At 37.9% G+C, this 23,316-nt stretch overlaps 3 protein-coding genes and 1 pseudogene across 3 annotated transcripts; 3 read left to right on the top strand and 1 right to left on the bottom strand.

Annotated features, from left to right (window-relative positions):
• The first annotated feature begins 264 nt into the window (after window positions 1-264).
• On the top strand, window positions 265-7,885 carry LOC113341037 (annotated as a pseudogene).
• Window positions 7,886-9,026: 1,141 nt separating this feature from the next.
• LOC113340875 lies at window positions 9,027-11,000 on the top strand. The gene is made up of 5 exons (XM_026585927.1): window positions 9,027-9,265; window positions 9,396-9,664; window positions 9,742-10,027; window positions 10,116-10,499; window positions 10,637-11,000. Exons 1-5 carry the CDS (start codon window positions 9,027-9,029, stop codon window positions 10,998-11,000), a joined length of 1,542 nt encoding a protein of 513 aa, XP_026441712.1.
• Window positions 11,001-12,843: 1,843 nt separating this feature from the next.
• Window positions 12,844-17,038, top strand: LOC113340822 (probable ethanolamine kinase). The gene is made up of 11 exons (XM_026585885.1): window positions 12,844-13,177; window positions 13,391-13,482; window positions 13,587-13,693; window positions 13,917-14,022; window positions 14,553-14,675; window positions 14,789-14,880; window positions 15,119-15,203; window positions 15,889-15,994; window positions 16,085-16,151; window positions 16,434-16,526; window positions 16,649-17,038. The coding sequence occupies exons 1-11, from the start codon at window positions 13,044-13,046 to the stop codon at window positions 16,775-16,777; spliced, it is 1,134 nt and encodes a 377-aa protein (XP_026441670.1). The 5' UTR covers window positions 12,844-13,043; the 3' UTR covers window positions 16,778-17,038.
• A 520-nt stretch (window positions 17,039-17,558) lies between these two features.
• Window positions 17,559-19,065, bottom strand: LOC113340820. The gene is made up of 2 exons (XM_026585884.1): window positions 18,607-19,065; window positions 17,559-18,516 (listed from the first exon to the last, which is right to left on the bottom strand). The coding sequence occupies exons 1-2, from the start codon at window positions 18,959-18,961 to the stop codon at window positions 17,891-17,893; spliced, it is 981 nt and encodes a 326-aa protein (XP_026441669.1). The 5' UTR covers window positions 18,962-19,065; the 3' UTR covers window positions 17,559-17,890.
• Between the last annotated feature and the right edge of the window lie 4,251 nt (window positions 19,066-23,316).

Raw genomic sequence — 23,316 nt, 5'->3', positions numbered from 1 at the left:
CTCAAAGTATATTTGAAGCTATAGTTCAAATTAATAAAGTGGGGTGAGTTAGTGCCAACTTTACTCAGCAAGCTTTACACAATTCAGATGCGTATGCACCGGGTTAGAGGCTTGTTTCTAAATAATTATGGACCAAACAATGCGTGTGTTTCCAGCAAGAAACGCGTCCACTAGACCAAACTGTTTGTGGTCTCAAATATAAATGGACCAACCGATTATTTCCCCATTTAGATTAGGAATTGGAATCTTTTTACACACCCCATATCAAATTTTCCCAAGACGGGACTAAAATTCAGAAGACCGCCGCCCGGAAGGCCGAGTTATTCTCCGCCCAATTTAGCCGGGTTAACAAAACAGACACAGAGCGTGAAACATATAGTGTATTCTCTATGTTACTGTGATCGAGAAGAAGAAGAATTGTAGAGGAAGAGAGAAAGAGATGTTTAAGTTTCTGATAGGCGTAGTAGGTGGCTCTGGTACAGGATTGAAAGATCTACCTTATAACGTCGGTGAACCTTACTCTTCTGCTTGGGGTTCTTGGACTCACTCTCGCGGCACTTCCAAGGTATTATTTCTTCTTCTTCATTCTCTCACATTATTCATTAGTTTCACGAATCACGATTCCAATTTTTCGAATTACAGCAACCGTGAGTGGACATTAGTGATGAGTTAAGATAACTAGTTTGATTCCGAGGTCTACGATGGAGATTCCAATAGTATACCGTTTTCAATTATGTGAATTTTGAATTGGACATGGTTTTCGATAGAAATTTTTAGGTTTATTTAGCACTAGTGAAACAAGATACTGCTATATAATTAAACTGAATCATGCAATGTTTTGCTGTTGTTTGTGATTGTTTGTCTGTTTTTTTTTCTTTTACCAGGATGATGGTTCGTTGGTGTCTATATTTTCACTTACAGGGAGTAATGCTCAGGGGGATGGACATTTAGCTGCTGGTCGTAATGGTGTCAGACGTCTACGAACGGTAATAATCGCATGTACTGGGAAAATTATAGTTGTTCATTAGTAGATTCTCCTCTAGTAATGCGTATTTCTGGGCGCATTTGCAGGTTAGGCATCCAAATATCTTATCATTTCTTCACAGCACAGAGGCCGAGATTTTTGATGGGGCTACTCCGAAGCATACCATCTACATTGTTACAGAGCCTGTCATGCCACTTTCTGAGAAGATTAAGGAATTAGGCCTTGAAGGTACCCAAAGGTATACCGGGATCTTTTTTACTTCTATTTTAACTGTAGGGTTCTCTTCCAACTGTTAGTGATGATGGACATAACTGCATGGGGAATGTTTGTGGGGGGTATATATCTCTATAGATTGGTCGATGTATTCTTTTCAAGTAATAAAGTTTGCCTATGAGGTTCATCCAGTTTCTTTTAGTTATTTTTCAACTTTTAAGTGTCTTAGCACTGCAATTTTTTTTCCTTATTTGGATCTGAGTTTCTAATACTTCTAGTTTGTTATATTCTGATCTATTCTTTGCTGTGATTCTAGCTACTAGTATGTTAATTTTTAACTTTTTTTGTAATAACTTTGGTGGCAGGGATGAGTATTATGCATGGGGACTGCATCAGATATCTAAGGCTTTAAGCTTTCTGAACAACGACTGCTAACTAGTAAGAGCGCTTACCTGATATTTTTTCTTTATTATTATGTTCTTGTTGATCATCTTACAACCCTGACTAAATCATTATTGGCGAGGAATCAATTATTTGTTACATGTACTTAAAGTCGTGTTCCTTTGATCTTTATCCTAGTTCACATATTTACATTAGTATAAATATTAGTATCTCACTATTTTGGAACTTGTATTGTGTCAGATCTTATCATCTTATTTGATCTCCTCTGACTGTTACAGGTTCATGGTAATGTATGCTTGGCAAGTGTTGTTGTGACTCCTACGTTGGACTGGAAACTACATGCTTTCGATGTCCTATCTGAGTTTGATGGAAATAATGAAGGTTCTACTGGACCAATGCTGGTAATTCTCAAGTCAAAATAGTTCTAAAGTTATGTTTTTGACTTCAACTTTTGGCAGCTTTTGTGGATGCATAAGTTGTAGGCCACCATGGTCTGTTATGTGATCCCACTTTTCATTGGAAACTGTTGTTTTCTTGTCCTTCTAATGGTTTCTCACTAAATAAAACATTTTGCAGCAATATGAGTGGCTAGTTGGGGCACAGCACAAACCGATGGAATTGGCAAAATCTGATTGGGCAGCAATCCGAAAATCACCACCTTATGCCATTGATTCTTGGGGACTGGGTAAGTTTTAGTTGACCCTTCTTAGTTTTATCCCCGCTGCTTTTGAAATACCAAGCACATCAAAAACCCCACCCCAGATACGATGTGAACCGTATGAGTATTCGTAGTCTCTTCCTTACATGACATGTGGCAACTTCAGTTAGGAATTTTTTGTCTAATAAATAGTTAATGTTTAGCTATTACACAATTACTAACTTACACATAAGATTAAATTCTTAAATTCCTTGAATTTAGTAGGAAATCCTTATTACATCTTTCCTAGTCGATATACTGGTAAGTTATTTATTGTAATGTAGAAAACCGTAGTTAAAAGTTATATGAAGATCTAAGTTTTTGAATTAGTTGAAGTGGCTTGTACCTGCACGTTTCTCTAGGTACCCTTAATCAGTTAGATGTTGAGCAACAAATGGTAACTTACCAAGCCTATGAATCAGATGGCCATCAGTTGTACAAATTCACCCGCTTATGACTCTGGTACCTGCTTCACAATCGTCATATCATTATATTTGTAGACGAGCTCTTGCTGAAGAGCAGTAACATACCAAAGGCAAGTTCTTTATAAATTTTGTTATTGTAAAAAGATAACTTACAATATATTTCATTTACTTGGAACAATGTAGTACCTAAAGTATGGTAAAGATTTCCTACTAAATTTGGGGAATATGGCAATCTAATTTTATGGGTAATTGAGTAATTGTTTAATCAATTATTAGTAGTTAATGATGGAGTACATTTTACTTAACTGGAGTTGCCACATGTCTTGTAAAGAGGTGGGTACCTATACTGTGGGTATGGGTATTGGCTTCGTAGCCGGAGCACAAAAAATACAGGACAACAGTTTTGTTCTAGGTTTCACTGGTTAATGTTCAATCTTTGAGCTCTCTGGATATTAAGATTTTTGTTTTTAGATATTTGTTCCTTGTATCCATACTGATGCAATTTTGTTGGTGTCTTGTGTTAAACAATTATGATAGGCTGTCTTATTTACGAGCTTTTCTCTGGTATGAGATTGGCCAAAACAGAAGAGCTGGGAAATACAGCACCAATTCCAAAGGTCAGCACATAACCTTTGTAGGATCTCCATGGGGTCCGTTTTTAGTTTTGTTATTACCTACAGTTGAACTATGTGATGTTGTTTTACTTAGTTTTTATAGCTGAACTACGTATTTTTTTTTCTGACTAGTTGCTTTCTAGCCCATAATGTTGTCTTTACGTAGGATATAGCATTTGTTGTGACACATCACATACTTAATAACATAATAACTAACAACACACATATTGACTGAAGTGATATTTTCTCAAGATTTTTCTATTTCTGATGACAACTATGAGCAATTTGTGTACCTGACATCTAAAGTAGGAAAGAAAGAACACATTCTTTGAAGAAGATAACCTTTTTTACTCACACTGTCTTCCTTTTGGGAGATTTGACGATTCATTTTACACAGCGTTTCTTCTTTAGTGAAATCTAGGTTGTTTGCTTAGCAACGTGAATGACATCTAAAGTAGGCTTAAAGTGTATGTAAACTCTATGGATTCTCTAAGTTATGCATGCACATTGATGTGAAGTTTTTTTGTATATTTTCTCTCCATTGAAATTTTTTCACTCCATATGCATTTTTGACCCTTTTCTCGTCTCACAGTCCCTACTTCCAGATTACCAGAAGCTCTTGAATATAATGCCCCCTCACAGATTGAATACTTCGAAACTTATAGAGAACAGTGGTGAGTTTTATGTTTTGAGTGTGCTGACTTTTCTCTATTCTCGTACATGTTTGAGCTAGTCTTTGATTTTATTGTTGAGGTTTAGATAATCCATGTGATCTTATTGTTTGAAGGTATATCATATTTCTTTGTTTTTCTCGTGACCTGCCTGTCTAATGTTTTTTCTACCCAGTACTGATATATCAGCATGTATGCTTTGTCAGAGTATTTCCAGAATAGGCTTGTGGAGACAATCCAATTCATGGAAATCCTAAGTTTGAAAGATAGTGTTGAGAAAGATACCTTCTTCCATAAACTTCCAAACATGGCTCAGCAGCTTCCTCGCTCAGTTGTTCTGAAAAAGGTCTTGCACTTGATGTTTGCACCTAGCCTTTTATCCTTTTCCTACATTTTTTGGCATTTTCTTGTTAGTTCTCAGTATCTGAGCCATGGTTTTACTTTTATCACATGCTACTGCAGTTACTTCCTTTGCTAGCGTCTGCGCTAGAATTTGGTTCAGCTGCTGCTCCTGCCTTGATTGCTTTATTGAAAATGGCTTCGTGGTTGTCTACTGAAGATTTCACTGCTAAGGTCATTTGCTTTCAACGACTCTCGTTTTCTATTATTCTTTATTAACAAAGATCAGCCCCTTTTATCCCATCTCTTTTGACCTGTCTCTATTTCTATATCTGTGTTGATGGTTCTGACGCTTCCTTCTTTTTTAATAGATATTGCCAACTGTTGTGAAACTATTTGCCTCGAATGACCGTGATATTCGAGTAGGCCTTCTACAACATCTCGATCAGTATGGAGAGTCATTATCTTCTCAAATTGTAGATGAGCAGGTACGTGGTTGGCGTTGACAGGTCTTTTAATAGCAGAGGGGAAATTCTATTCTGGAGTGGACATTTTTTTAGTAAATACACGTTGCTATTGTACCATCTGATTGGAAATTCTGAATGGACTTAATGTTGCTTGCATTAGGTTTATCCTCATGTTGCCACTGGGTTTTCTGATACATCTGCTGTTCTTCGGGAACTGACACTAAAGTCGATGCTCATTTTGGCACCCAAGGTATGGATACAATCTACTTATTTTCCTGTTAGTACGGAGTAAACACAAGATAAGACTGGTTGTATAAATAAACAATAGATGTACCCTTTAGGTGTAAGGCTCATTAACTGAAAATCTGGTTAACCTTTTGCTGAATTTTCTGCACTTAATAACTTCCTACTTACAGTTGAGTGCAAAATAGATAATTTTTGATTGGCTTGAAATTGCAGCTGTCCCAGCGAACTATTGCAGGATCTTTGTTGAAGTATCTTTCAAAGTTACAGGTAAGCTACTAACTCCTCGCAGTTGTTCATTAATTGTATATCTTAGGTTAGTCTATGTTGTAGTTTATAATTTGCTAGTCGTACAGGTGGATGAAGAAGCAGTTATTAGAACAAACACCACGTTTCTACTCGGGAATATTGCCAGCTATCTAAACGACGGGGTCAGACTCTCGACCCCCTTATTTTTTATTTTACAGTTCTACAATATATCACTACTTTGATTCACTGCGGTAGGTTATTTATTTATTTATTTAGGCGAGTATCAAGAATATTATCATTCGAGGATTACACTAGACTTTCGGTAGTAGTTAGGCAGTATATATATATGTCTTCCAGTGACACTTGGAGCTTGTAATCATATCCTTGGGTCTACACAAAAATGCAGACAAGAAAGCGAGTCTTGATTAACGCATTTGCGGTCCGTGCACTACGTGATACTTTCTCGCCCGCCCGTGGAGCAGGTAATAACTCCAACTCTAGCTCTGTATCACAAGCACATGTACACATTCATGTAATATGAATGTTTTAATAGTAAGGGTTCGTCAGCTGCATCAGATGCTTATATTCATACAATTAGGACGCATGTGCATGTTCCTGATTGGCATTATTCTGGCTTGTGAATTGTTGGTAATTTTGAGTAAAGACTATAATATCTTTCATAATATTCTGTACTATTATCTTCTTGAGTATAATCACATGAAATTTGTATTGTTGAAGGTGTCATGGCTTTATGTGCCACGAGTTCATATTATGACAGAGTGGAGATTGCAACTCGTATCTTGCCAAACATCGTTGTACTTACCATTGATCCCGATAGGCAAGCTCAAATAACCTTTTTTTCCTCCCTCAGAGAAGCAACATTTTGGTTGTAGTCAATTTAGAGGAGATTATAACATAAATTGCTTTAATTATACATTGCAGTGATGTTCGATCAAAAGCGTTTCAAGCTGTTGATCTGTTTTTACAGATTGTAAAGCAGCTCGATGAAAAGGTTTGGTTGATCTCTGCTGCTTTGATTTATTTATTCAAGCAGTGGTCATTTCATCTGTTGAATAACATTCAGACTGAATATTTTAAGCAGATTAATAGTGGAGATACTACTGGAACTTCAGGAATGGGAATGTCTGCTGGAAATGCAGGTTTCCTCGGGTAAGTCAAATTGGTCTTTTGAGTTATTACCAGATGTCAGTTACCAAATTCTCTCATACGCACTCTCTGTAGAATGGTGTCAATCACAAACATTCACTTACTACTAAATATGTATCTGAAACTTGAAATACACATTGAAATGCAGATGGGCGATGAACTCTTTGACAATCAAGGGAAAAGCTGACCAAGCTCCAGTTGCGTCAGCAGAATCAAGCAGCCAACTTTCTACAGCAGTCTCAAGCTCAGGTTTGTGTCTCGATTACTTGTTTTCTTATTCACGTTGCCCTTAACCATATGCCAGTCTAACTGTTTGACCCCATTCTTTTAAGTGAAGTGGACGTTTGTAGCATTACCGTTTGTACGGGTGATCTCTGAAATTGCAACTTATATAAGCTTTCATAAATTCAGGAAGCCAATGTGTGAAATTTGTGAATAAGGAACCAAAATGAAATATAAAACAGCCTTTGTGTTTAGTTTTGCATCCATGTCTAGAGTGTGATTTAGAAGTTTGTGGTTAGATTGGTTGGTGATAGGTGTGGGACTCTAATGATTTGTTTTATTAGTAGATGCATTGTTTTCACTTAGAATCTAAGATTACTGAGTTCACTTTCTTGTGACTTTCTAGTGGTGGATCCTCCCCATGGAATCCCGGCCTATCCAACTTTTACTACTGATCCAGCTGATACACCCATCCCACCATCTCCAACATCACCAGATGGTTGGGGAGAAATTGAGAATGGTATAATTGAAGAGCAAGGCAATGATGAAAAAGACAAATGGGATATATTGAACCACTTGAGGAGCCGAAACCTGCAGCCTTTGCCAGCATTCAAGCTGCTAAAAAAAGACCCATTGTGCAACCAAAGTTGCAAGGTAAATCATCTTTTGACTATTCGAGTGTTGGGCGTGAACTTTGAATTACTTTGTCAAGTATGCAAATTTTAAATTTTGATATGATTCAAGTATAACTTGCTTGTCAACCAAGCGAGGTGAAAGGAATCTCAGCCTCACCTCTATTTCTTTCTCAAAACGGAAAAGACATTTTTGCCTTCACCTTTTCTAAATGAACTTGGATTTTTCTGTTATCATTCAGTTACAGATGTGAAACTTAAGAGCCCAGTACGGGCAGCCAAGGATGAGGACTTGTGGGGATCTATTGCCGCTCCTGCCCCAAGGTCAACATCTTCCAGCATGCAGGCATCATCTTCATCTTCGAACATGAGAGCATCATCATCAAAAGCTGACGAGGATGATCCATGGGCAGCCATTGCCGCCCTGAACCAACTACCAGCGCCAAGCCATTGTCTCTTGGAAGAGGTCGCGGAGCCAAACCTGCTGCTCCAACATTGGGTGCACAAAGAATAAACAGAACATCCTCAAGTGGAATTTAAAAATCTGGTACAATACAATTCATAAACAGACAGATAAACTAACGAACACAACCAGAAAGAACCGCTTCTGCAGATTTTTTTTGCTAAGGGAAGCCTTGCAGGTGGTGAAGCGGTGGGAAATTACTAGTTGCCAGAGGTTGTAATATTAATTTTTTTGTTTCCGGCTTACCATTTCATCTGTGGGTATCCAAAGTGCAAAATGTATATAAGTTATCCTGAAATGGTGTATAATTATATATATAGCAATTGAAAATAACAAATCTAGGCGTCAACCACACTGGGAATTGCCGGAATCATGTAACATGCACGGAATCCCCATAACCGGAATGAAAAAGACATGTTTGTGATTCCTCCAATGAAACAAGGATAGAAAAGTCCAATAACAAAAGTATCTGTATTTAGTTTGATTTCATTTTCATGAGCAAAAGAAACATATTACCGCTAAACAAAATAGACATAGATTTCTTCTTCTTCTTCCAACAAGGCAACAAGAATCATCATCACCATGGGAGCACAAAATGTTAATTGGGGATGCTGGATTTTGTAAGTGGAGCTGAGTTACACTTCACTTCAGTAGAGCCTCAAAGGGAAACGTCTCCTGATTCTGGATTCAGTTTACCCAGGTCCAAACATTTTCTCTATACATTTTAAGGGAGTATTTGTGTCACTCATGCCCCTGTTATATTCAGTTCATATCATCAAAAAGAACTTTCCTAATTAATGAACTCCCATATGTACTTTCCTTGGTGCATCTAATGCTTCATAAGTACAGGTAACATGGCATTTTAATGTCTCCCGTTAGGACTCTAACATGATAAACATTAACTTCAAATTCAGCCATCTCAACTGCCTGCATTAACTTTTAAATGCTGCATTTTCTATCTACTCTTCACTCCATTCATTATCAAAGGTGTAGAGAATGAGAGAAAGAGGTCTTCAAACTGGTATGCAGCAAACAAGTAAGTAAATCTCTTTAAGCTTGCACTACTAGTAGTATCTAGGTGTGTTTAGTATGAAGGTTTTTCATTAAGTAGATGTTGTTCATGATTCAGTAGTTTTGCAGGCATTTCAGTGAAATCTGAGTTTGATTAGATCATTTTGTGATTCAAACTTCACAAACCATAAATGTGACCCACACAAAGAAAGAACAAGACGTAGATATGAAGCCTCCACCAGGGTTCACATCAAAGTTCTCTAATGGCCAAGGAACGGGTGGAGATGCTCAAGGAACGTATGCAGGAGCTCATGATTATGAGATATGTCACTCTGTGTTGAAAAGAGATCGTGAAGGTATAGAATCTGAGTCGAAGCCTTTGACAAACAAAGGAAAAGATTTAAAAGAACATGCAAGTATAACTGCAGAAGATGAAAAATCTGAAAACTGGCATGCAGGAAACAAGTAAGTACATCTCTTTCAGCTTTTATCTTTTAGATTTGTTTTGTTAGCATGCAGTACTAGTGTTTAGGTGTGTTAAGGTTGAAGGTTTTTCACCAAGTAGCTGCTTCTAATGATTCAGTAATTTTTGCAGGCATTCAGTGAAACCTGAGTTTGATAGATCATCTTGTAATTCAAACTACACAAACCGTGAATGTGACCCACACAAAAAAAGAACAACACTTAGATATGAAGCCCCCAGCAAGAATAGTGGAGAGCACGTAGCTGAAGATGATGACAACTATGAAGAAGGACCTGAACCAGTGGCCGTTGCCGATTCAGATTTTTATGACTTTGACAGGCATCGGAGTGAAGAATGCTTTGCAGTTGATCAGATGTGGGCAATTTTTGACGATTTAGATGGTATGCTCGGATCAATAAGGTATATTCACCTTTCAAGGTGGATCTCACATGGTTGGATTATGTTGCTAATGATATAGATGAGACTGCTTGGAAGAGAAGTGGGTTACCTGTTGCTTGTGGGGTATTCAAACATGAGAAGACCCATACTATTGAAGGTGTAAGTACATTCTCTCATAAGATTGTCTGGCAGAAAGGTGCTAGAAATACTTACAAGATCTATCCCCGGAAAGGTGAAACTTGGGCTCTCTACAAGAATTGGAATGTGAAATGGAGTTCTGATCCAGACAACCACAGAGAGTACGAGTATGAATTTGTTGTAGTCCTGTCAGATTACACCAAGTCTGGCATTTTGGTTGTTAAAAGGTTATGTATGCCTGTTTAAGCCAGTCAAAAACAATGGCATGCCTTCCTTTCAGATACCAGTAAATGAAATGTTGAGATTCTCCCACAGGGTTCCTTCATTTAGAACGAATGGTAGGGAACTTACAACTGTCCCTGAAGGTTATTTTGAGCTTGATCCTGCTTCACTGCCTAATAACCTTGAAGAAGTTTCTGATTTCATTGATGAGAAAGCTGAAACTGCTGATGGTAAAGTTAATGATTCCATGAAATCTGTATCAAAGAATCCTCCTATGCCAAAGAAGAGGAAAATTCTATCTTCCGATTGTGTGAAAGCTGTGGCAAAGAGCAGTTATGAGCAAATTCCTTCTTCGACTTTTGATCCTTGTGAACTTCCAGAGTCGGAATTTTATTTCTTCGAAATTGACAAGACTCAAGACAAATTCCGAGCTGGTCAGTTATGGGCTGTGTATTGCGAGTTGGATGGCTTGCCCAAGTACTATGCTCGGATTAAAAAGGTTGAATCGGTTCCGCAGTTCAAAGTGAACATACAATGGCTTGAAATTTGCACTCCACGAGTTGTCTCCAGTGGCTTGACAATAAAATACCCACATGCTGTGGAATTTTCTCCAGTGGCGATGACATGGAGTTTCATGATACTTTGTCTTTCTCTCATCTTGTGAAAGGAACAGTTGCTGGGATGGAAAACAAGGTTGCAATCTATCCAAGGAATGGAGAGGTATGGGCAATATACAAGAATTTTAGTTCAGAGTGGTCTTTTTCTGACCTCCAAACATGCAAGTATGATATATGCGAAGTTGTACAGGTGAGCGATATATACAAGGTGTTGGTTTTGGAGAAGGTTTCTGATTATAAGACGGTGTTCAAGGCTCAGATGAAAGCAGGGCATCAATGCTTACTCGAGATACCAAGCCGTGAAGTGCTTAGGTTCTCTCATCAGATTCCTGCAATCCAGTTGACGGATGAAAAAGAATGAACATTGCGTGGATGTTGGGAGTTGGATCCTAAAGCAGTGCCTCTTTGTTTATTCTCTTCCGTTAGTTCCAGTTTTTCCAAAGAAGCTTCATTTGCAGACCAGGCTGGTGCTAAGGAGATGGGATCAGATGGCGTGGGCACCAATTCTAATTTTGTTGCTGAGCAAAGTACCCAAGGACCTTTCCATCTGGACAATTGTGAAATCCCAAAGGCAGTGTAGCAAGTTTAGCAAGCCAAAAATGAGAATAAACTCTGAAAATAAAAGCACCTTGGCTGGAAGAAGGAAACCAATAGGAGGTAACTCGTCTACAAGATCGGCAGACGATTATGAGGAAATGCGGATTGCAGAAAGTTCTGGTCGACCTCAGCGTAAGAGAAAGGCAACCACAGTTTCAGTTGTCAAGAAAAGTTGCGCTGGCCCCACTTTCCGCAGATTGGCAGATATTTATGAGGAAAACGCTGCTGCTAACGCTAAGAAAGTGATTCCAGATGGTGTGGATGCCATACCTGTCAGTTTGGACAAGGAAATCCCCTCTTCGCCTTCTCCTTTGAAGATTTTTGAAAAACCAGGGACTGAATTTACAACTTTGACAATGAGCGATCCTGCGAGAAGTTTAAGACTGGTCAGGTATGGGCATTGTATTGCAAATTGGATGAGTTACCCAAGAACTATGCTCGGATAGAGAGTGTCGAATCTTATCCACTTTTTAATTTGGCTGTAAAGTGGCTTAAATCGTGCAATCCACCAAGGGCCGTTATTCCATGGGTTGACAAGGGAATGCCAGTGTGCTGTGGGACGTTTAAGGTTGCATCTGGTGATGGTGTTGTCTTTAATGATTCAATTTCTTTCTCTCATCAAGTAAGTGGGGTAGCAGCTGGTAATGACTTGCAGACTATGTACCCAAGGGTGGGGGAAGTGTGGGCTCTGTACAGTAAATTTTCCTCTGACTTGAAGTGCTCCGACTTAAAGAGCTGCGAGTACTACATGGTGGAAGTTTTACAGGTGTTTGATGCCAGTTGGATAATCGTTTCCCTTTTGCAAAGGGTTACCGGTTTTAAGATGCTCTTCAGTGCTAAAGAAAAAGAAGGGCTTGACTCTATTGCGGTTGCAATACCGTGGACTGAATTGTATAGGTTCTCGCATCAAGTTCCTGCTTTCAGGTTGACAGAGGCAAGGTATGGCAAGCTGTGTGGCTGTTGGGAGCTTGATCCTAGATCAGTGCCAGTTTGTTTATATTCTACAAAAGGAAAATGAGCATATTGGTGTAGGTTTTATCTAGCTCGACACTATATACGGGAGGATGGACCATTCACAGAAAACTACTCTTTTTGATCTGACATTGGTACACTCTTTTTTCCTGTCATCTAATTTTGTGATACCCTTGTAAACATTGAATTACAACTTGACTTTGTTGCGGAATTTCCCGAGTCAGCAACATATGTTCTTGCTAATTTGCCAATCTGTTGCTGGTCTATTTATACTACAGCTGTTGCAGAAACTTTCTAGAAACCCAATTTCAGCTTCTCTCATTAATTTCGTATAAAAATTCGGTACAACCGACTTTCTTGAACTAATTGTCACACTCACACAACTTTGTTCCGGTGACCCCCATTTCACGGCCAATAATAAAATACAAACACGATTATATCATTTTCGTTTTTTTCCGATTTATAAAATGAAGTTTTGTAAAAGCCGGAAATAAAAAAAACTTCCCACCGCCCCACCACCAACGCGTGTTCTTTCGTTTTCCCGTTATTAACGTTCAAAAAAAAGAAAAAATGATTTCAAAGCTCCAACCAAACAGCTCCTGGCTCCAAAAGTCTGAATCTCGGATTCCAACCGGAATCTTGTAACGTGCACGGGATCCCAATAACCGTAATCTGAAAAAGACATGTTTGTGATTCCTCCAACGAAACAAGGATAGGAAAGTCCAATTCCAAAAATATCTATATTTCATTTCATAATCGAAAAAAGGAAAATAAACAACCGCTAAAGAAAATTCCTTCTTCTACTTTTCTTCTTACAACAAGAACAAGAATTGCCATGGGAGCTCAAAACATCTGGAACGCCATCGAAGTTGCAGAAGAAGCTCGAGAATCTAGTAATTCTAATAATCCTTCATCTTCTATTACTATTGAGATCTCTCTTCCTCTCCCTGATATGATTCCTCAAATCATGTATGTGGTAAAATTCAATCAATGAATCTATCAATTTCGTTTGTATCTTGTTTTTTAATTTTTGTTTCCGGATTCTGATTCAGTTTCAATATTTTTTCGTCTCTTTTGATTAAGTATGTTTTAACATATATGTTGAGTTTGATTTTGGATTGATATGATAGAGATTTGGAGTTCTGAGAATGAATGTTGGTTTGGTTTTGGTTTTGTGTGTAGAAAATTGTGCAAGGATCTGTTTAAGAAATGGTCAAATTTGGAGGATTCTCGTTTTTCAGTGGAGACTGTTTCTGGGGGCATAACTAATCTATGTGAGTATTCTTATTCTTATTGTTATATTTAAAGATGTAGGTTTCTCAATGATTTGAGGTGAAAATGTAATTGAATTCATGTAATTTTTTATCTGTTTCTGTAGTGTTGAAGGTTACGGTGAGAGAAGAAGATGGGAATACTGTTTTCATGACTGTTAGATTGTATGGACCAAATACTGAATATGTGATTGACCGACAACGGGAGCTTCTGGTGAGTAATCGATTTTTCTTGTTAGTTGATTGAATTTTTTGATGGAGTATTACAGGTTGGCGTTATGTTGTATCAATTTGTATAGAGAGCATATTTTAGGAGGCAGTCAATATGGGAATGTTGACATTGTTAGTTTCATATATTTGGTGGTTCAGTTTTTTGTTGTTGTTGCTAACTAACATGCTTTGAAGTGGTAAGTTACTCACAGCCTATTTTTTTCCAGTCCATCAGATATCTCTCAGTAGCTGGATTTGGTGCTGAGTTGTTTGGAGTATTTGGGAATGGCATGGTGCAATCTTTCATCAACGCACGTACGCTTGAACCATCAGGTTAGGCCAAAAGCCAGATGTTGTAATCTTGAGATTCATATAAAAACTTTATTTGACACCCATAGACGACCTTCATGATCACAGGGTTGCGATATTCTAATTTTTAGTGATTAAGTTTTTAATTCAACTTTCTAAACAGTAGTGGAGGTTTACACCTCGATGGTTTGCCTCTAGGGTCCAGGTGAGAGTACTTTTGATGCCCTCGTTACTCCTGAGTCCTGAGTCCCGGTCCTTCCGGGGTAATGGGTTTCATTTACGCACCATTGTAACGAAAATTATTAGAAGGAGCTGGATTTAAAACATAGTAGTGTGAGGATGTGGGAAGCTTACTTATTTATCTGCACTTGAGTAATTAGATAAGACCCTCAAGATTAGCCTAGCGTTGATGCATAGTAATGCGACGATTCAGAATTTACCTCATTGTCAAAGAGGGAGGAGTCTTTTTGTACAAAAAATGACATGAAGATTTCCATTGAGTCTTTCATCTAGATTTCTGTAACCTGTCTAATATTTTTCTTTCTTTGGGACAGACATGAAAAAGCCAAATCTGGCTGCTGAAATTGCACGCCAACTCAGTAAATTTCATCAGGTGGAGATACCAGGTTCTAAAGAGCCACAATTGTGGAACGATATCTTCAAGTTCCTTGAAAGAGGTTCGCCCTTAACTAGGCATATAATGTTGGATTTTCACATTTATTCTCTCCTCAATGCAAACAAATATTCTTGGACCTCCAAAATTCACTGGAATAGTTTCTTTCTGTTGCAGCATCTGGTCTTAAGTTTGATGAACATGAAAAGCAGAGAAGGTATGAGACAATATCGTTTGAAGAAGTTCGTCATGCTGTTAATGAGCTGAAGGTAGTTTTTCCAATTGATGAGTTTCACTTGTTTGTTACCTTCATGTCATCCCTGCGATATTCATTTCTTGAAATAAACATAATGAAGAATGCTTAGATATTCTAGTGTACAGTGTGATGTCACTAGTTCAAACTTCAAAGCTGATATATCTTTGGTGTAAGTTTATCTCTGTGTTCATAATGTGGTTTTCACACGCAAAAGCACGAGTTGATTCAAACTTAATTTTGTCCTCTAACAGCATCTAACAGACCTCCTTAATGCTCCAGTGGTTTATTCTCACAATGATTTGCTTTCTGGAAATTTGATGCTCAATGATGATGAAGGTAATCTTATGCTCTTACTATTTTTTAAATTTGCAGTTAAGGGGTATGCATTTTTCTTATGATTATTGTTTGGGGTTGTTTCCTCCATCTCTTTATTGTTGAGTGGTCAATGAAAATGGTTGAAGAACCATAAAATGCCCATTAGTCGATGCTCTCTCTTAGACTTGGTGTAGCTATTTTGTGATGGCTGCTCTCCCATTGAACACGTTAAATCCTAGCCTGTTTTTAAGATCAGTCCATGACTTGATAACTGAGACTTGTGATACGACTGCACTCCTAATCTTAATAATCTGGCTAAAAGTAAAAAAAAAGGCTTATATAAATTTCCGACTCTATGATGAGTAAGATAGCATATGAATCGGGTAAATATACTCTTCGATACGACTCGTATAAGCTCTATTTTCTGATTATGACATTATTGAGGTTAGTCGCTGTAAACTTGTCTGGGTAGATGAATGGGTTACCATAGATGAATGGGTAGTTATATTACTCTAGCACAAAAGATGAAAGAACAATATATACGTTCTACATCAACCAACAAGGAGAAGTTTGCTTAAAAAAGAAGAAGGGAGAAGTGAACAAAGCATGATAGTTAACAATGTATGTTTTTGGTATGATATCTGGTTTACCTAATAAGCTGATACTAACATTTACGTTTCTGCAACCATTTTTGTTGGACGTCTAGAAAAGCTTTATTTCATTGATTTCGAGTACGGGTCGTACAGCTACAGAGGCTATGATATTGGAAACCACTTCAATGAATATGCAGGCTTTGATTGTGACTATAGCTTGTAAGTTTTCTTATTACATCAGTTCCTCTTCACTCTAAGTGGAATTCTGAAAAAATGTGCTTAATTGTTGCTTATGTGGTTTTGATGTAGGTACCCCAATAAGGATGCACAGTATCATTTCTTTAGGCATTATTTGAAGCCTGACGTACCACAAGAGGTATGCAAAATATTTTGGTATCTTAGTAGTCCTCGTTGTAGTGTTTATACTTATTTTGAGAGGAGATCGTCAGAGCTTTTGAGTAACTAATCATACATTTTGTAGTTTCTTTTGAACTGTACTAAAAGAGTCATTGTGCGGATAACCTGACATGTCTAGATTTGGATTCTGAAACCTTAAACCTGGAAAATGTAGTGTCCTTGTGCTTCTTTGAATATATGGCAGAGGAATATGCAGCGACGACTATTTTAAGCATGTTTTTTTTTTGTTGTGGTTATTCAGGTGTCTGATAAAGATCTTGAAGCTCTATATGTCGAGACAGATTCTTACAAGTTAGCGTCGCACTTGTATTGGGCGCTATGGGCATTAATCCAGGTTATTTATATCCCAACTTCTCCCTTTAAATAATCGGATAATTCAAATAACATCTCTCTCTATTTCATTTGGTATCTAGATGTATTTCAATCTTTTGAGTTCTATTTTTCATGCATGAGCAGGCTAAGATGTCTCCAATCGATTTCGATTATCTTGGGTACTTCTTTTTGCGTTACGATGAATACAAGAGGCAAAAGGCTAAAAGCCTCTCACTGGTGCAATCATTCCTTGCTAATCCTCATACCAGGTGACGTGAAGAATCTATGCAGCCCACCAGGCTCGTGAAAAATGTTGTTATTTGTATGCTGTGAAACATTTTAGCGAAATAGCTTCTTTTAGATTAGGTGTGTTTGATGTTTTTGTACAATATTCTTTTGTAGCCACTTTTACAAATCGATGAGTATGAAAGCGAAAGATTTGTCTCAGCGAGGGTGTGATTGATTCTTTTATGTTGTAACTCTGAGAATAATGTATAGTTTTTGATCAATTCAGAGCTATTGGTTTTGGTTGCATCAAGTGCATCTTTATGTTGTCATTTTATCCAGTTTCCCTAAAGTAACTAAACCCCATTTTTGTTCCCTTGGCATTTCCCTAAAGCCATTTTTGAAAATACTAGGTGCAACCAAAATGAGACGCTTGTTGCCAGAAACACATTCAATTAGAAAACATGACCAGGACTCGTTAAAGCAATTATGAAAAGGTGTTTTGACTGTTTTCAAACCCTGGATCCAACCTAGGACTCGGTAATACTTATTAGCGTAAGCACTGTAGGATTTCTACCTCACTTGTAAGCTTTGTAGGGAGGCCAAAAAACAGCCACTATAGTTATTCCTGGACTTTTCAGTACAGATACTAAGTATATATGCTTAGAAACTAGAAAATAAAATGATTTTCCTTCAAAATGCCAAGACCAATATACATAAGTTGTCAGAAACTGGATATCCGTCCAAGTTGGATACTCATTATCCACGAGGTATTTCTTCCATTTCTCATTGATGCAATGAGTGTACACGCGAAAAGGAAATTCGATAGTGATAACAAGAATATTCTTACTTACTGGTAAACTAATCAGTAACAACTAATAACAGGAATATCCTTACTTGAGAACTGAGATGAAAGAGCAATTGACTACGAAAACACTAAAAACCACTGCTAATTGGTGCTCAGAAAATCTGACAGACGAACAACTTTTTATTCTTTTTTTTTTTTTAGTTTTTCACAGTTGAGCATCAGAAGTTCCTTCTCCGCCTCTTCTTTGTCAGCCAAGTCACTGTTGTTCCAGATGTTAGGAGGTCCATCTTAAAGCTTGAAGCTGCAGTGCCACTGCAGCCGGATTGTTCAAACTTCTTTCGCGCATTTTCAAATTAAGGAATTGCATCAGCAAGTGTGAAAATATCCGGTGCTTTCTCATTACCCTGAGTTTCCTTCAGATCCTTCGAGTTTGATTGCCCCAACTCCAATGCCAAACTTAACCTGCTATCTTGCTGAGTGGGCACAGCCTCAATCCCCTTAGCCAAATCTGACACCACAGTTGTGGCCACTTTGACTGGCATTCCCTTTCTTAGGGTAAGAATCTGTTTTTTAATCATCACCACTGTAACAAAAGGATCCAGAAGACTCCATTTGCGAACCAACGCATACGAAGGTTCCATTTGACTGCAATCCTCTTTCTCAAAGTCTATCAGTGCTTCTGATAGGTCAGAGCCAAACTCTTTAATATTAATCCATTGTTTGCCGTCTTCTTGCCGTATCATTTTGTAATTACCAGCAAACATACTATCACCAAATAAGTCCCAAATTTTGTAAAATGCAGTAAAGATTTCCCCAGTGGGAGACTTATAAGATGTATGCACAGAAGACTTTTTGCCTACCTTCTTCTTCTCAACTGACCAACCTGCTGCCTTAAGTAAATAGTTTACATTGTCACGTAGACGAGAATATAGATCCGTCAAAGAGTTATTCGATGACGACACAGTGGCTGCAATTGCATCTGAAGCAAAAGAAGTGGATTCATGATGAGATTTTTCATGGACGGGATATGTGATTGTACTACTTCTAGTAACTCGATTGTGACACTTACTTTGAGAGGCATTCCCATCACGAGCACGACCTTGAACTGTTATAGGTAAATCACCATTGGAGGATTCATTTGCCGGAGCAGAAAGCACGCCGCCGTCTGACCGCTTCATTCGTTTAGTAGAAGTATCGAGATAATACCGTGAGATACAGACACTGTAGTTTAGGGGACCGAATCCAAATCCAGCAATATTTCTGGTCACAAAACAACCAGAATCACCATCACTCGGTCCTGTAATGCTGCAAGCATCTCCTGCAACGTTTCTTCCATAGAAAACATCCATGAAAATCTGGTGCGGTTCATTTGATCTTTCAAAGTCATCCTCAGACGATACAGCAAGCTCTTTGCATCCCAACATAGCGAGAAGAAGATGTAAGATCGCTTAAAAAGCCAAAGAACCTCGGAGAGTTCACAGTCTAGATCATCCAAATCTAGGGTTACTGTGTCTGCCGTAGTAATCTTTTGCCGCCATGGTTTAGAGGAGGAATAGAAATGAAGAAATGAACTTATGCAATTAGTAAAACCCTAAAAGTTTTCCTCACAGAATAAAATACTAATCTGACCCTCACATTTGGCAGTCGTCTTTGCTGGCCAATATGACTTAGCCGCTCAGCCGATCTCTAACCGCGCGCCGCAACTGTTTGTCTGTCTATCTCGGTCATAACAATTGGACTTGTCCTTTCAAGGCCGATTTACCATAAGATATATTTGAAAATCTTCATGGCACGCAGAAAGATGAGGGGATTATCCTCGGAGAATGGAGATCTGTAGAGTTTTGGGTTCATTAGCGTTGTATAAGTGTATTTTGGTACGATAACTAACAAAAACTAGATTTTGTGCCCAAACTACATCCCGGCAGCTTCTCAAACTTGGTTCACCAATTCAATCTACAACTACAAATACAATGCATCAATGCCTCTTTCTTTGAACCATATTTTTTATTTGGTAAAGCTCGGCTTCGCCCAAGTCCCCATTTGATTTGATAAAGCTCGGCTTCGCCTCGCCCCAGTCCCGATATGATTTGGTAAAGCTCGGCTTCGCCTCGCCCCAGTCCCAATTTGATTTAGTAAAGCTCGGCTTCGCCTCGCCCAAGTCACGATATGATTTCGTAAAGCTCGGCTTCGCCTCGCCCCAGTCCCGATATGGTTTGGTAAAGCTCGGCTTCGTCCAAGTTCCCATTTAATTTGGTAAAGCTCGGCTTCGCCCCAGTCCAGAATTCTTCAATTAACTCTTCGCCTTGCCCGATTTGAGAAGAACAATATGAATAAAAACGAAAAAACATTTCAATACAGGTGAACTTTCAGATAATTTGAGAAATAGCAACCGATCTTTCAGACAATTTGAAAAATTTAAATATTGCTTTCCTATTCAAGTTTCTGAAAATTATTTGGACCATGAATTCATATACTGCTATCAGAAATTCATATAATAAGAACTACTCCCTCTGTTCTTTTTTAATAGGCCAGTTTCTATAAATAAAAGTTTCAAAAAAATAGGCCAGTTTCCTAATTGGGAAAGTCAAATGTTATTTTATTTTTTGGGACCACTTTTCTCTTAACTTCTTTTGATGACAAGTGTCATGTGGACCACTTCACTTTACTTCTTTTGCTAACAAGTGTCATGGGGACCATTTCACTTCACTTCTTTTATTGACAAGTGTCATGAGAATTACTTTCAATGATTAATTCTCTTAATTTCCTTAAATTTCACTAAAGACAAAACTGGCCTATTAAAAAAGAACGGAGGGAGTATAAGTTTAATTTCCCTAAAAGTACATAGATTAAGTATTGTGCCAAGACTGATAGTATATGTTGTCTCTAGTTCTAATTGCAGACACGTACATATAAAGTAAAAATCAACCATGGGTCTTTGTATATTCTTCTCATATGCACGAAGATCAAAGTGACCTTGTCTTCACATAGATAAGAGTATAAACTACAATGAAGAGCTACACTGTCTCCAGCAACAGCACCACCAACAATATCAGGCACCTATAAGTCACAACATAAGAAAAACATAAGCCTACCACCACATTTAGAACATAGACCATTCAAATTTCTGAGTCAACTGTAGAGTGAAACGACATAATCTCATAATTTTAGTACGTAAAGTTCGAAAATTTCATGGCTATTTTAAGAAATGAGTCATGTTCGAAGTTTGCAGTAAATGTATAACGTCTATATTTGAACCAACTGAAACTTATGTACAGAAGAGGTGAAGCTTATAATTCCTTGAATGAATTAAGCATATATACATTAGTGTGGACATTAAATTCCTCATGTACTTGGTCTTTACTGGAGAATAGAGAGACCGTGACAATTGGATTTAGCTCTCGAAACGTTGCTTGCCAGCAGAATCTGCCAACACCTTTTCCAACAAATTAAGATCTTGAGGTTCATACAAATTAAAATCTTAAGAAACTTGGATGTAAAACATTTAAATAGACCCTCTGTGATAGTACCGTTCCAGCTATATAGTACCATTCCCTCTAGATTCAATGCCGACCAAAAACAAAAATATATTCAATTTCAGGATTGAGACATTGTCTATCAAGTTCTTATCTTATCCTTGTCCATTGCAGAGTTTTGTGTTAATAGCATGGTCAGAAAAAAAGATAAACGATATTTAAGTAGGTATAGCTCGGCTTCGCCTCGCCCAAGGAACTAAAAGGTGTGCTACACTAAACCTTGGTCGGAGACTCCATGATGTTATCTCTAAAATGTGTGTAACAATTGCATTCCCATAAAGTAAAACAATAAACACCGCATGGTCTAAAGGAGCGAGATTAACCTGACCAAAACTTCAAGACTTAGTGTGATACATCAAACCGTTGAAATGACATGCTTACCTGTAAAAATTGTAAATAGTGAGCCGATAATAGATGCTAAGCTCAACTGAGGAAAATGAAAACGTCCTCACGAACACCCATGAGTAGCATACACAATTAAGAAATGACAGTATGGAGTTGATAGAGCGAAAACTTACTCCAACAGTAAGAAAATGTCTATTTTCATAGTATGTTCAATGGAGATGTTTGTGCTTCCAATGATCAAAAAGAACACATTTTTTTTTAATAAAACATAAGAAAGAAAACGTAACAGAAAAACAAAAATAGAGAGGAAAAAGTTACCCCATATGAGGATCACCGTCCGCCATTCATGATGATTGAAGAAGAGTCTGGTTTTTGGTGTTCTTCGTCGCTTTGGTATATTTTCTCTAGAACCCTATCTTTCATTTAAAGAAATGGTATATTTTCTGTTAGAAAATTTTGTGGTTCTGCTGTTTGGCCTGCAATTCATTGCATATAACACACCCGGGAACATTGATAATTCTGATTATTTAAGTTACATTATTGTTGGAGACTTTGGACTTACTGAAGTTTGATTTAAAAAAATAGATTTACTGAAGTTTCTTGCCTGCATTTCTTAGGAACTACAAATGTCAATCCAACGACACCTGCTCCTGCATATATATCAGCACTGAAGCCCCATAAGGGACATACTAAAGTCTTATTTAATCCCGATACTGAATATATTTATTTAGAAACCCTAATAACGCTAAAAATCCATGGGAGAAAAGAAGACAATGAAGAAATAGATTAAAAAACAATATGGCTACAGGTAAGTGACAATGAAGAACCGGTAACTCCCTGTATATGATGTCTTGCTGATTCTATTGGTTCTTCATTTCCCATGGTTTTTGAATTGCTGGTGAATACTCTTTGAATCCCCACCTGCAATAGTCTCTAATTACTTATTTCAATCCATTGATTTATCCAATAATTTTAAAATACTCATGCATATGAGAAGAATGTACAAAGAATATCCACCTGCAATAGTCTCAAATTACTTCCAAAGTACCCATGCATAAAAAACTAAAAAATCTGAGTAAAAGATTTTAATCTCAACTAAGTCAAATAAAAGAATCCGACTGAGAAGAAATATATATGAATACTACCACTGACGTTTTATGTCAGCTGTAAGATGGGTCGCATACATAGAGTGACTTAGAACACTATTTTTGGTGAATATCTTCCACACAAAAGTGTGGAGATGAGTTTCTTATTTATACTAATAGTTCATCAGAACTATTTCAGAAACTGTTACAGATGCTACGTAGACGGTAACAAACAAAGAACAAGGTTTTGCTAACTATAAGTCCTAGTTACACGGCTGTAGACCGGTTGCTGTTGTAGACTGGCTCAGTTGAGAGTCTTGAGAAAGACTCGCAACAGTATGGCTAACACCTCCCCTCAAGTTGTATTGGAGTTGACGAATGTGCAACTTGTTCCGAATGTAGTGAAACCTTGGAGAAGAGAGCCCCTTCGTAAATATATCAGCCAGTTGGTCTTTAGAACATATGAACCGCACCTGTAACTTCTTGTCAGCTACCCTTTCTCGCACAAAATGATAGTCGATCTCTATGTGTTTAGTACGTGCATGGAAAACAGGGTTTGCAGTGAGATACGTCGCACCAAGATTATCACACCACAGCGTTGAAGTTGTTGTAGCAATACCAAGTTCCTTAAGTAACGACTGAATCCAAATTACCTCAGAGGTAGCAATCGCAACTCCCCTATACTCAGCTTCCGTGCTAGACTTAGAGACAGTCTTCTGTTTTCTGGCACTCCAAGAAATTAAGTTCCCACCAAAGTATACACAATATCCACTTGTAGACCTGCGATCATCTAGGCTGCCAGCCCAGTCCACATCA

The sequence above is a fragment of the Papaver somniferum genome, unplaced genomic scaffold (assembly GCF_003573695.1).
Source record: "Papaver somniferum cultivar HN1 unplaced genomic scaffold, ASM357369v1 unplaced-scaffold_24, whole genome shotgun sequence".
In the NCBI taxonomy this organism is placed as follows: domain Eukaryota; kingdom Viridiplantae; phylum Streptophyta; class Magnoliopsida; order Ranunculales; family Papaveraceae; genus Papaver; species Papaver somniferum.
This window is presented reverse-complemented; position numbering and strand designations above follow the sequence as displayed.

Coding starts and splice junctions, on each gene's coding strand:
- LOC113340875 (XM_026585927.1), top strand. CDS start 9,027: ATGAAGCCTCCACCAGGGTTCACATCAAAGTTCTCTAATGGCCAAGGA. Junction 9,665..9,741: donor AATTTTTGACGATTTAGATG/GTATGCTCGGAT, acceptor CTAATGATATAG/ATGAGACTGCTTGGAAGAGA. Junction 10,028..10,115: donor GGCATTTTGGTTGTTAAAAG/GTTATGTATGCC, acceptor ATTCTCCCACAG/GGTTCCTTCATTTAGAACGA.
- LOC113340822 (XM_026585885.1), top strand. CDS start 13,044: ATGGGAGCTCAAAACATCTGGAACGCCATCGAAGTTGCAGAAGAAGCT. Junction 13,178..13,390: donor GATATGATTCCTCAAATCAT/GTATGTGGTAAA, acceptor TTTTGTGTGTAG/AAAATTGTGCAAGGATCTGT. Junction 14,676..14,788: donor CTTCAAGTTCCTTGAAAGAG/GTTCGCCCTTAA, acceptor TTTCTGTTGCAG/CATCTGGTCTTAAGTTTGAT.
- LOC113340820 (XM_026585884.1), bottom strand. CDS start 18,961: ATGTTGGGATGCAAAGAGCTTGCTGTATCGTCTGAGGATGACTTTGAA. Junction 18,517..18,606: donor TGATGGGAATGCCTCTCAAA/GTAAGTGTCACA, acceptor CTTTTGCTTCAG/ATGCAATTGCAGCCACTGTG.